At 52.6% G+C, this 12170-nt stretch overlaps 1 protein-coding gene across 4 annotated transcripts in view; it reads right to left on the reverse strand.

The window, feature by feature from the left end:
• Positions 1-2819: 2819 nt before the first annotated feature.
• Rasgef1c (RasGEF domain family member 1C) overlaps positions 2820-12170 on the reverse strand; it is a 41616-nt gene continuing 32265 nt past the window's right edge. For all 4 annotated transcript variants that reach the window (XM_069993843.1, XM_069993844.1, XM_069993841.1 and 1 more), the window contains exons 5-14: positions 11578-11778; positions 11281-11355; positions 8841-8930; positions 7800-7902; positions 7243-7322; positions 7068-7163; positions 6521-6616; positions 5637-5760; positions 4135-4207; positions 2820-3646 (exon numbers count right to left, since the gene is read on the reverse strand). In XM_069993843.1, the coding sequence (XP_069849944.1) occupies positions 3622-3646; positions 4135-4207; positions 5637-5760; positions 6521-6616; positions 7068-7163; positions 7243-7322; positions 7800-7902; positions 8841-8930; positions 11281-11355; positions 11578-11778 (963 nt within the window). In that variant the 3' untranslated portion in view covers positions 2820-3621. The remainder of the gene's footprint in view (positions 3647-4134; positions 4208-5636; positions 5761-6520; positions 6617-7067; positions 7164-7242; positions 7323-7799; positions 7903-8840; positions 8931-11280; positions 11356-11577; positions 11779-12170) is intronic.

Genomic DNA, 12170 nt, shown 5'->3' on the forward strand with positions numbered 1-12170 from the left:
GCACCCAGGCCCAGAGTTCAAGCCCCATGACCGACAAAAAAACAAACAAACAAAAAAGCTCAGGGACAATGCCTAGGCCCTGAGTTCAAGCTCCACGACCAACACACACATATACAAACACATATATACACACATATACAAACAATAAACAAGTATTTTTGGCAAGCTTCCATACACATTTATCATTGTCTATTAAAAGAAGAATATTAATAAGAATATTAATGTCTCTATAGTTATGGAGTTTTCTTTTTTTTTTCTGCCAGTAATAGTGCCTGAACTCTGGGCCTGGGCACTGTCCCTCAGCTCTTCAGCTCAAAGCTAGTGCTCTACCACTTGAGCCACGGCACCACTTCCAGCTTTTTCTGCTTATGTGGTGCTGAGGAATTGAACCCAGGACCTCATGCATGCAAGGCAAGCACTCTACCACTGAGCCACCTTCCCAGCTCCTGGAGTTTTCTTTTTGATTCTGTCAACTTTTGATTTATATAATTTGAAGTGCTGTTACTGGGTTCATACAGATTTAGAACAACAATATCCTGGTATTGCATTGATCTCTTCATTATTATATCTTTATTTTTAGAATTATTTCTGGAATAAACTCTCCAGTCTTTTCCTCTTCTTCCCCCTTTCTTCTAGTCTTCCTTTCCCCTTCACCTCTTCTTCCTCCTCCATTCTACTTTTTCCTTTTCCTTTCCTCCTCGTTCCCTCCTTTCCATCTCTTTCTCTTTATTTTCCTCCTCCCATTTTCTGTTCTCTTTCATCTTTTTGCTTTGTTTAGTGATGCAGAACTTGTGCATGTCGGGCGCTGAGCTGTTCCCAGCCCTTCCATCTTCTTTTTGACTTGTACAAGTCAATTAAAACCAATTAAATGTGATTAATAACAGAAATCAAGCCTCTCTCCATCTGAGACATTATACTGTCCTCATTTTAATGCCAAAGGAAACAGAAATAAACTTTGGTGTTACTATGCCTTTTGATACAAGAGAATGTGTATGTTTTATGTCCTCTCTCTTTTAAATTTAGCAGCTGTCTGTTTTTAACCTTTTGCTTAAAATAAAGAAAAAGAAAAACAAACCAGAGTGTTGGGGGGGGGGGTCAAGGAAACAGAGGCCTTCAAGTCATTTGCACTATAAGTGTAAGTTATGAAACAGACAGGTTTGTTTTTTTGTTGGTCGTGGGGCCTGAACTCTGGGCCTGGGTGCTGTTCCTCAGCTCTTCAGCTCAAGGGTAGCGCCCTACCACTTGAGCCACAGCGCCACTTCCAGCTTTTTCTGCTTACGTGGTGCTGAGGAATCGAATCCAGGACCTCATGCAAGGCAAGCACTCTACCACTGAGTCACCTTCCCAGCCCTGAAACAGACAATTATTATACTGATAAGAAAGGTTGATGTTTTGTTCATGGATTATTTTTGCATTAACTTTGCTTTACAAAATATTGCATTATACGATTACTAATCTTGATGCCTGAAGTGCTGGCACCTTACAGTTTTGCACTTGGTGACTGAGATGCCCTGGCCTTTATCCCCTCCTGGTGTGAGCATGCGGACAGCTTCATCTCCAGCATACCCAGTCGGCCCAACTCTGGCTGGAGGAAAGGGTGAATGTCATCAACCTCTTGCTTTGAGGCCTGTCCCTAAGTCAGGAGGCCAGAGGTCTGAGCTGGGCAGGACTGAGGTCAGACCTTGCAGAAGGAGGCAGGATGCTAAGGAGGGAAGAGATGCCAGGATATCTTGTGGGAGAATTGGACACAGGTTGGTTGGTGACCATCTGATGGGTGGAGGAGAGGGACGCTCTGGCAGTGGAAGGGTCAGGGGTACATCCAAGAGGAGGAGAGACTCAACCAGGGGCCCAGGAGCCTGAATCCCACTCCAGATAGGTGCCTGGGCTGAGAAGGGGTTGATGGAGAGAAGGCGCCCCCTGGTGGTGCTGTACAGCCCCATTCAGCCTCTGACGGTAACACCAGGGAGCGATAAAACGCTCACTAATCAGGATTATTATATAAATATATAACACTGCGTATGTGTATATACGCAGATAATCGTATGTATATATATCTTGGCAGTGCTGTGGATAAAACTAGGGCAGGGCCCTTGCTAGGCAAGTGCTGAACTTGGCCTTTGCTTGTTTTTCTAGTTCACTGATAGTGTTCTATCACCTGAGCCATGCCTCCCGTCGTGCATTTTGCTGGCTAACTGGAGATGGAACCTTTCAGACTTTTCTGTCCCGGCTGGCTTTGAACTTTCATCCTCCAGGCCTCAGCCTCGGGAGTAGCTAGGATTACAGGGATGAGTGCCAGGCTTTTCCTTCTTCACTCCTCCTCCCTAGAGGTGCTCTGTAGTTACAGGCGGGCCTGACCAGCCAATGAACTCAGCCGAGCTGCTTCCTTACGCTGCTCTGCGCCCCAGTGGTGGCCCCAAGACCTCCTCACCTATCATTCTCTCTCCCTGCCACCTTTCCTGATTCATTTCCTCATGTTAGTGGTGGGCATCTTGCTGCAGGAACAGGACCGTGCTACTGAGTGATGGCAAAGACTGCTGGGGGACTCTCGAACATGCTGGTGGGGCACAGACTTGGCGGGATGCCATGGAATCACAGGTACCTTTTCTGATGGGTATCACAAGGCCTCTTCCTTACAGCGGCGCAGGTAGGGCCCTGTGGCCACTCATTTAACTAAGCTCCTGTTTATGGACACTTGGGTTGTTTCTAATCGATTTCTGTCAGGCAGGGATGCAAGGCGGAGCCTTTACACAGCGCGTGCAAATACGATGGTTAGATAAATCGTTAAGGGTCAAATAGCCACACCACAGTAATCACCTATTTGTAATTTTAATGGAAACACCCTGCTACGGTTTGGCTGTTGTGTGTCCCCGACACCCCCTCCCCCAACGGACATTCCCACATTGGAAGCCTGGGTGGTTGTATCCGGAGGTGCTATGGAACACTTCAGAGGTGAGGGCCGGTGGATTGTAATGTACACGCCGTGGACTTCAGGATTCCAGTTTGTCCCGAGGACCTGTGTCATTGGCTGGGTCCTGATACCAGCAGGAACCAGAAAGTGAGGGAGATCAGGGCTGCAGAAACGAGCCCACTGGGAGGGCTAGGGGAGGCGTCCATCAACAGGACAACAGCAGCTACCGGCAGGCTCTGAGCTGGCGCACGAGCATCTTACACCATGTGGCATTGCCCACTGTGGTTGACAAAGTTCCCAAGCCGCCTGATGATAACCAACTACGGTATTGGCCTCCAAGGCACGGGTCACCCAGCAAGATCGTGAGATTGCAGTTGTCTGACCCTCTGGGGGGGGGGGGGTTAGTGCCGTGTCTTTGCCCAGGACAGACAGACTGACCAGCAACCTGACCCCCATGGTCCTGAAGGCACATGTCCCCAAAGCAGGTGCCATCCACACGTCTGGAGTGTCTGCCGGGGCTGAGGGCCCACAAAAGGTTTCCTGTGTCACGTGGCCATTTGTGGCAGATGCCAGGCCACCTGGGGGGGGTCTCGGTTCGCAAAGTAGTGAGGCCGCCGTCTCTGCCTCTGCCCCGCTGGGCCACCTGAAGTGGGGCTGGGGGAGGGGGGCTTTGCTCACTCCACCTCTTCCTCCTCCTTCGGGTCCAGGGCTTCTCAGGTCTTTCCCAGAATAGACGACCTGCAGGCAGAAACACGGGGCGAGTGGTGAGAGCCCCTGCTCCGCAGTTAGGCTGCTCCTGGCCCTGGCCACCTGCTCAGCAAGGGGGACGGGTGACCCCAGGGGTGCCTGGCAGACTCTATGGGCTTACCGCTTCTAATCACTGCCAGCCTCCGTCCAGCTGTGTTAACATGCCAGACAAGCAGGAGACGGCACGTGTGCTGTTTTCTGTCACACAAGTATGGGCCGGGAGCTTCTGGACCTAAGATCTATGTCTTGACCATCCATAGGGGCAGCCACCAGTCACGAGGGGTCATGGATCAGCCTCCTTTCCCTACTCCAGCCCTTCACTTCTGCCCTGTCCCTGCCCGTGGGCTGGCTGTGCCCCCAGGAAGCAGATGACAGGGTGTCATGAAACCCACTCAGCCCTGTCTTCATGCCCCACAGTTCTGATCCTCTCCCCTCCACCCACCCCCTTTCCGGGTCCCATCCTGACAAGGTAACCTCACCTTAGAGATTTCCACCTCTCTTTTTCTGTTTGGTTTTCTGGGCTCTCACTTTCATAGGAAGCCAAATAAAGACCTAGATAGGAAAAGAAGCAAAATGAATCCCTTGGGGTTGACATGATGGCTTGCCTGTCCCACACCTAGAACCCTGAGCTGCTTTTTGATTTGGGATTGAATGTTTTGTTTGGAGATGATTGTTTTCACAGGAAGCTGAGAAACAGCTTCACAGAGAACCTGGAAACCTTCTCCCTCAGTTTCCCTGAGTAGTAGCCAATTATAAAACCCCTCAACAGGCCTTCCCTAAGCCTTACCTTTGGTGCACCTGTAAAGTGGAGTAGTAACAGAACCCCCTTCCCAGGGCCACACCGAGAATTACTCGAGTTGGCATGTTTGACCCACAGGGATTGAGTGAGCTCAGCCAGGAGTACTGTACAGTCGTTCAGAGTATCTAAAGACAAAATCATTTTTAAAAAATCCTTCCTCTCAGGCACTAGTGGCACATGCCTGTAATCCTAGCTAACCAGGAGGCTGAGACTGAAGGATCAAGATGGAAAGCCAACTGGGGCAGAGAAATCCAAGAATCTTATCTCCAATTAACCAGCAAACAAACTCTAGAAGTGGAGTTTTGGCTCACGTGGTAAGTTCACCAGCCTGGAGTGATAAAGCCAAGAGAGAGCAAGAGGCCTTGCTCCAATGTATGCCCCAATACTGGCATACATGTGTACACACACACACACACACACACACACACACACACACACACACACACTCCTAATTGTCTTGGAGGGAGGGTGTGGCAGTAAACGTTGCCCAGGCATAGCTGGAGGTCCTTTCAGAACACACTTGCTGTGTGATAAGCCAGGAGCCCTGCTTGCTGAGCAGGGACCTTCCAGGGAAGAGCAGTTCCCCATGAGGGCACACTGCCCTCAAAGGGGGGAATCCTAGGGTCTGCCCTCTTAGCAACTTTACAAGCAAGTTTGTATCCGATGAAGGATCAGATGGGAATGCTGATTTACTGCACAGGACAATGGGAGCACTGCGGAGGCAAGAAGCTTCCGTCATGGCAGTAAATTACACGTACGTGCACGTGTGTGCGTGTGCACGTGTGCATGCGTGCGCACACACACACACACACACACACAAGTGCACATGTGCCGCAGAGAAACCCACAGTTGTTAGCCCAGTGCTTGTTGTGTCTGTCCTCACTCTCGATTGGCTGATGATACAAATAGGGTAGGAATGCCGGACAGTTCTGATTTCCACTGCACAATGTCCAAAATGTTAGTCCAGGAGGAAGCCTGGCTCTGGGGTCCTTGGGGTCCCCGTGCTCCGCTCCTCTGCCACTCTGTGCTCCTGGGCTAGTAGCTGGCCAGCCAGGTTACTGGAGCCTTCTCTGGGGCCTGTCAAGGGGGGGCTATGGCACATCTCTGCTCAGAGCAGAAGCCCCCTAAATAGTGACTAAGAGGCACTCAGACACCGCCAGAGTTCCAGGGGGGTCAGCTTACCGTCCTCACTGAAGATGGGGGCAGTATACAGGTAGTGGGTGATGCTGGGGTCTTTCTCAAAAGGACAGTCCACTTGTTTCCACGTGATGAACTCTCCAACTTGTTTGGCCAGTTCCAGGAACTTCTGCCAGGATCACACAGAGACAGAAAACGGAGGTAGCCCCAGTGGCCGGAGGCCCCAGGGGTTGAGCAGGGGACCCCGGCCAAGCCTCTCTCGTCCCCCGTGGTGATGTCAAGGGTTCGAGGAGGACCGTACTGAGGATGGCCATCCATCCAGGGCTTCGACTTAGCCACTGCCTGTTTCCGGTACTTGGCTCGTGAGCCACTCCAACACATGGGTGTGGGGTGAGCCGGGGTCGGGACACAGAGCAGATGGGTCTGGTGTTGATTTTGAGCAGCTCAGGGACTCGGGGGCTGTGAAAGTGATTGGGGGTACCCCCCTTGATCTTCTGCAGGAGCCCTAGCGGGGGGGTCTCACTGTGCCTGGGGGAGGGGTCACATGCCCCTCCTCCCTTGGGCCCTGCTCTGGTGCCCATGCCCTGTGTGTCTGTGCATCCCTTGTCGGAGCACCTTGCCAGTTGTCTGAAAGACCTTACGGGCCTGGTGCGCCTCATGGGTCCAAAATGATTCTGCTTCACCAGGCTGGCACCCAGAGCACACAGGGACACATGTACCAGCCTCCATCTCGCGCTCTGGCTGATGATATCAGGGTAGAAGACTCTGATCAACCGACCCAGGAGCGGCCTTGTCATCTACTGCACTATCTGCCTCAGGTCCCGCAGTCCTGCCCTGGCAACTTCAACAGCCTACCTAACCTGGGGGGGGGGTCCCCCTCTCCATCTCCCTGCCCCTCCCACCCATCACCCCATGCCCCTGACCCCTACCTCAAAGTTGACATGCCCATTGGGAAGGCGGTTGGCGCAGCCCTCATTCAGGAAGTAGATGTCTTTGATGAGCAGGCTGAAGAAGGGGATGACGATCTGGAGGGGAGAAGGGAGGTCACACTTCAGGTGGCCTGGAGCCCTGCTGCAGCCTTGCCAGCGGGCACCTGCCCCAGAAGCCTCTCTGATGCATCCTGGGATGAAGAGGGTAAGAGGGCCTTCCTGGTCAAGGGTGGCTGGCCTCAGGGCCTCGTGGTAAGGCCCTGTGAACCAGCTATCTGCCACTGTGTCAAAACACTGGAGAGGAACATTGTGAAAGGAGGAACAGTTCACTTTGGCTTAGAGTTTCAGAGCTTTCAGTTTGTAGTCAGCTGACTCTGCAGCTTTGGGCCTGTGGTAAGGCAGAAACATCACGGAGATCATCTCAGGTGTTGGTCAGAGAGACAGAGGCTGACTGCTGCCCGGGGTGTAGCCCACCTGATCTGGGTGGATCAGTGAGCCACTCGGGAGGCTGGATAAACCTCTGGTCCCAGGGGGGCCTCTCGCTTACTTTCTCCCGGCTGCTATGGGCGGTCAGGAAGCGGTGGGCTGCCCCTCGCAGGGCTGTCCTGTAGTTACAGAAGTTTCCCGTCGGGTCCATCTGGTGCTGGAGGGAAGACAGGAAGGAATTGGGCAGCTGGGTCCAGTGGCCAGCAGACACCCCTGAGCTGAGCCACCTTGTTTACCTCCAGGATGAAAAACTTGGCTGTCTTCACTTTGGCCCAAGTCTTCTTCAGTCTGGAGACAGGGCTCATGTTCATTCCGGCTGGAAGGGGGAAGGCCGGGCTTGGAAGGGCTCTTCCAGCCTGGACAGTCCTGCTTGCTCCCCCTGGTGCCGAGTTCAGGTATAGCTGCAGTGCCCCTCCCTCCCCCCACCAAGACAGCCCAGACATCTGCAGTGGCCTTGGACTACCAGTTGGGTGGGTGGGCAGGCACTGGTGGATTGCACCAATAGGCCCAGCTGATGTGTGGGGGACCCTCATTGTCTGTCTCCACTACACAAACACCCCTCTCTCCACCCTCCCCCCCCCCGCCATGACCCGTGACTGTTTTGGGGTCCTCATCATCTCTGATCTGGAAGCACAAGGCCAGGCCTTCCACAAAAGCCCTGAGGACTAAGCTTGTCTCTTTAAGGGACATGGCTGCAGACTATCCATCTTACACCCACCCACTGCTCAGAAGTAGGGCTTGTACCCCATCTCCCCAGAAGTGTCTGCTTCAACCTCTGGGTGTCCTCACTCACAGATAATGGCCATCAAGGAGTTGAAGTTGCCAATGTTGAAGCACTCTCGGGCCACATCGATGAAGAACTCAATCACTTGAGCCCTCTGCTTTTTCTTGGCAGGCTGGGGATAGGGTACCACAGCATCAGCAATGACACGTTCCTCCCCGGCCTTGCTCAGACCCTCTGTTCACCAAACTCAGCCCTCTTTTATTTTATTTTATTTTTTGTGCCCATACTCAGTCTTGAACTGAAGCTTTTCACCAAAGACTGGCTCTCTACCACTTTAGCCATGCCTCCCTTTCTAGTTTTTTTTTTTTTTGCTGGTTAATTAGATATTAAAAATCTCTTGGGCTGGGCACCAGTGGCTCATGCCTATAATCCTAGCTACTCAGGAGGCTGAGATCTGAGGGTCACCATTCAAAGCCCCTGAGACTCTGATCTCCAATAAACCACCTGAAAACCAGAAGTGGCACTGTGGCTCAAGTGGTAGAGCGCTCGCCTTGAGCCGAAGAGCAGAGGGACAGCCACCAGGCCCAGAGTTCAAGCCCCACAACTGACAAAAAAACAACAACCAAAACCAAAACAAAAACAAAAACACTTTCAAACGAATTTCTCAATCCTCAGATCTCAGCCTCCTGAGTAGCTGGTATGATAGGCGTGAGCCACTGGCACCTGACCTTGACCTGAACCTTTAAAGCGCAACATCCCAACTTGTAAAGGTTAGATTGCCTCCTCTTCTAAAATTCTGAGTAAGACTAAGTGAGACAAACCACCCAGCTGTTAGGCCAGGCTGCCCAGGACAGGGGAGCTGCTCAGGGTCGAGGCAAACAGCGACAGTGGGACAGCTGGCTGCTGATCCACCTTTAACGTTCTGCCTACAAGGTACACGTCACTTCAAGAGAAGGCTGAACCCCGTCTCCTGGGCGGGGCGGTTGCCAGCCAAGCCCCCAGAGATGACTGGGGCTCAAGATGTCCTTCCAGTTTGCACGGTGGGGGCCTCTCCAGCCCCAGCTGTCCCTTGGCTATGTCAGGTCCTGCCCTCCCTGGCTTTGTGCTCACCATGCAGATCTCAGTGGCCACAAGGTAGCACAGTCTGTTGAACCACTTCACGTAAGCCTCCAGGTTGTTGGTTCTGTCACTGAAACAAGGCTGGAAAAGACATGGGAGCACATGCCGCATTGGTCAGTAAAACCTTAGAACAGAAAGTCAGTTCATGATCATTAGACAACCGGAGCAAGGTGAAAATTTAACTGCCAGGAAACACCAGTGGTTTTTGTTGTGTCTCCTTCTGGCCTTGTTTTCCCTATACATTTAAAGGTGTAGGAGTGTGGAGGTGGCTCATGGATTCAATCCCTACTACTACGGGAAGTGGGGTGGGGTGGGGAGGGAGATGTAGTACAGTGATGGAATGAATGCTTATACTTAGCAAGTAAGGGGGTTCAAGGTTTTATACCTAGCACTAAATAAGCTTAATAATACATAAGAGCTGGGCACCGGTGGCTCACTCCTGTAATCCTAGCTACTCAGGAGGCTGAGATCTGAGGATCATGATTCTAAGCCAGCCCAGTCAGGAAACTTTATGAGACTCTTATCTCCAATTACCACCAGAAAAATGGAAGTGGTGCTGTGGTTCAAAGTGGTAGAGTGCTAGCCTTGAGCAAAAAAGCTGAAGGCCCAGGCCCAGAGTTCAAGCCCCATGACTGAAAGAAAAAAAAATAAGGTTGCAATAAAAATGGTAAGCATATCCACAGAATTTTGGTGATTTTTCTTACACCCTGAATTTTAGTTATAATCCCCACAGCTTGTGTGTCTTTTACAATTAGTTGTGTAAGTGTACAGAAAGGGGCTCCTAGGTTTCATAAGCATTTCTAGTCAAGGTTGAACTAAGTCACCTCTGTCCTCTTTCAGCTCTGGTGTGGGGCCCTATGAACAAGTAGCATTTTGACTGTCTAGCTAGCGTCCCTTCTCCAGTTTTGTGTTTTGGATGGAAATTTCAAAAAAAATTTAAAAGAGAAACAAACAAGCCAGTCCCGGTAGCTCATGACTATAACCCTAGCTACTCAGGAGGCTGAGATCTGAGGATCACAGTTCAAACCCAGCCTGGGCAGGAAAGTCTGTTGAGACTCTTATCTCCAATAAACCACTAGAAAACCAGAACTAGAAAACCGCTGTGGCTCCAGCGGTAGAGTGCTTATCTTCAGCTGAGGAGTCTCAGGGACAGCGCCCAAGCCCAGAGTTCGAGCCCCACCACCACCAACAAAAAAAAAGAGAGAAACAAATGCTTAAATTTGTGTCATTATAGAGGCTGGGAAGGTGGTTCAGTGGTGGAGTGCTTGCCTTGCATACAGGAGGCCCTGGGTTCGATTCCTCACCACCACATAAGCAGAAAGAGCCAGAAGTGGTGCTGTGGCTCAAGTGGTAGAGCACTAGCCTTGAGCTGAAGAGCTGAGGGACAGCGCCCAGGCCCAGAGTTCAGGCCCCACGACTGGACCCCCCCCCAAAAAAAATTTGTGACATTATAAAGGTGATGTACAGAAGGGTTACCGTTTCATAAGTCAAGTAAAGAATGCATTTCTTTTTGGACAATGTCACCCCTTCCCTCACTCTCTCCGTTTTTCCCTCTGCCCCCACCCACACGTTGTAGTGTTCATTTTCAGCTTAGTGTCCAGTGAGTACCACTGCTGCAATTGTTCACCCTGTGCCCCTCCATTTCTGTGCCCTTGTCACCCTCCCAAAGACAACATTCTTGTGTTGGGGGGGGGAGGGGATAATTTCAAAATCTTAAAGAGCTTCCCAGCATAGTGCCGACGCCTAGTCTTGAGTTCTAGGCTCACAAAGGCCATGGTGAATCCCACGGAGCAGATATGTGTTAGATACCCATTTAGTCATGGTTTATATTCTGCTGTTGCTCATGAGTTCATTGATACATTTACAGATCTCATGTTGCAACGTATCTGTGTGTGTGTGTGTGTGTGTGTGTGTGTGTGTGTGTGTGTGTTGGTACTGGAGGTTGAACTGCGGGCCTCTTCCCCTCCCTTGGCTTTCTTGCCTTGGAAGTGGGTGGCAGGCAGCAAGTGACATACCTGTGGGGATGCACCTGTTCTTTAGGCTTTGCCGGCCAAATGCACCAGCCTGCACTTCCCCAAGTGGCCACTGGAGGGCACTAGTACCCACCAAAAGGCACCAGAAGGGCCTGGAGGGTCCTGAGCCCAGAGTGGTGCCAGCTGCTCCCACAGCTCCATCCATTCCGACCCATCACCTAACTCTTAGTTGTACGTGGCCGGCAGCCTCCCTCTCCCCTCCCCACCCCAGGCTGGTCAGGCTCTGCAGGGTGAGGTGGGACGGGGGGGGGGGGTTCCTCTGGGACTCACAGGTCTGAAATGGAGGGGGTGGAGGGAATTGGCCCAGCCCCATCATCCAGCTCTGGGTGGCCCCAAGCTCACCCAGTGGGTGCCCCCCCCCCGGGATCTCCTCCAGGGTGTGGTCCAGGCGTCTTTACCTTTGTGCTGGCCAGAGGGTCCTTATTCACAAAAGCCTGGACAAACTCCTCAGGCCCGATGTGTCTCAGCCGCTCCTAGGAGAAGGAAGAAGGGTCATCACCATGCGTGGTGGGGTACAGAAGACAAAGCAGCCCACTCCCAGCCTCCCTCACTTCGTGGGCCGGCCCTACTTCCCAGGGGTTAGGTTGGGGCATCCCCAAGACAAGCAGGAAGGAGAGCTTAAGGGTTGGGGTGGGGGGACTTGTTCTCAGTTGCTCCCTCCCAGGGTCTGGTGCAGGGGCCCACTGCCCGCTCACCAGCTCCACGTGGGTCAGCTGCTGGGCCAGTGTGTAGGGGTCGCTGCAGACGACCAGGAGCTCCCTGTGGATGGAGGCCGGTGGCTTGGTCCGGTAGGGGATGGGCTTGTCAGTGCCCAGCAGGCCTTCTGGCCCCTGGCCCAGGGCTGCCAGCTTCTGGTGCAGAGCCTGCAGGAGCTGATGCATCCTCTTTCGGTAGGCCTGGGTGGGGGAGGGGGCAGGGCAGTGTTGAAGGGGAGACTCCGGCCTCAGCACCCCATCTCCCAGCCTCTACGCTGTGGCCAGGTAGGCTCCTGGGAGAAGACCGCAGGATGATGGGTAGCAGCTGAGAAAAACACACAGCAGGGAAGGCAACCAGACCCCAGGTGGCCCCAGCAGGACAAGGCGGTAAGTGGAGGAGAGAGGCGAGCGAGCGAGCGAGCCAGGGACTTGGAGAAAGGAAGCACTTGTTCCATGTCCTGTCTCTCAGGACATGGAGGAGGCCCGTGGACCCTCCCTCACCATCTCGCTCTCTGGGACTCCATCTAAGTACCTGCTGCTGCTTTCGCTCATTGGCTAGCGCTCTACCAGCTGAGCCACGCCTCCTACTGAGC

The sequence above is a fragment of the Dipodomys merriami genome, unplaced genomic scaffold (genome assembly GCF_024711535.1).
Source record: "Dipodomys merriami isolate MVZ:Mamm:240054 unplaced genomic scaffold, mDipMer1.0.p SCAF_44, whole genome shotgun sequence".
NCBI classification, from domain to species: Eukaryota; Metazoa; Chordata; class Mammalia; order Rodentia; family Heteromyidae; genus Dipodomys; species Dipodomys merriami.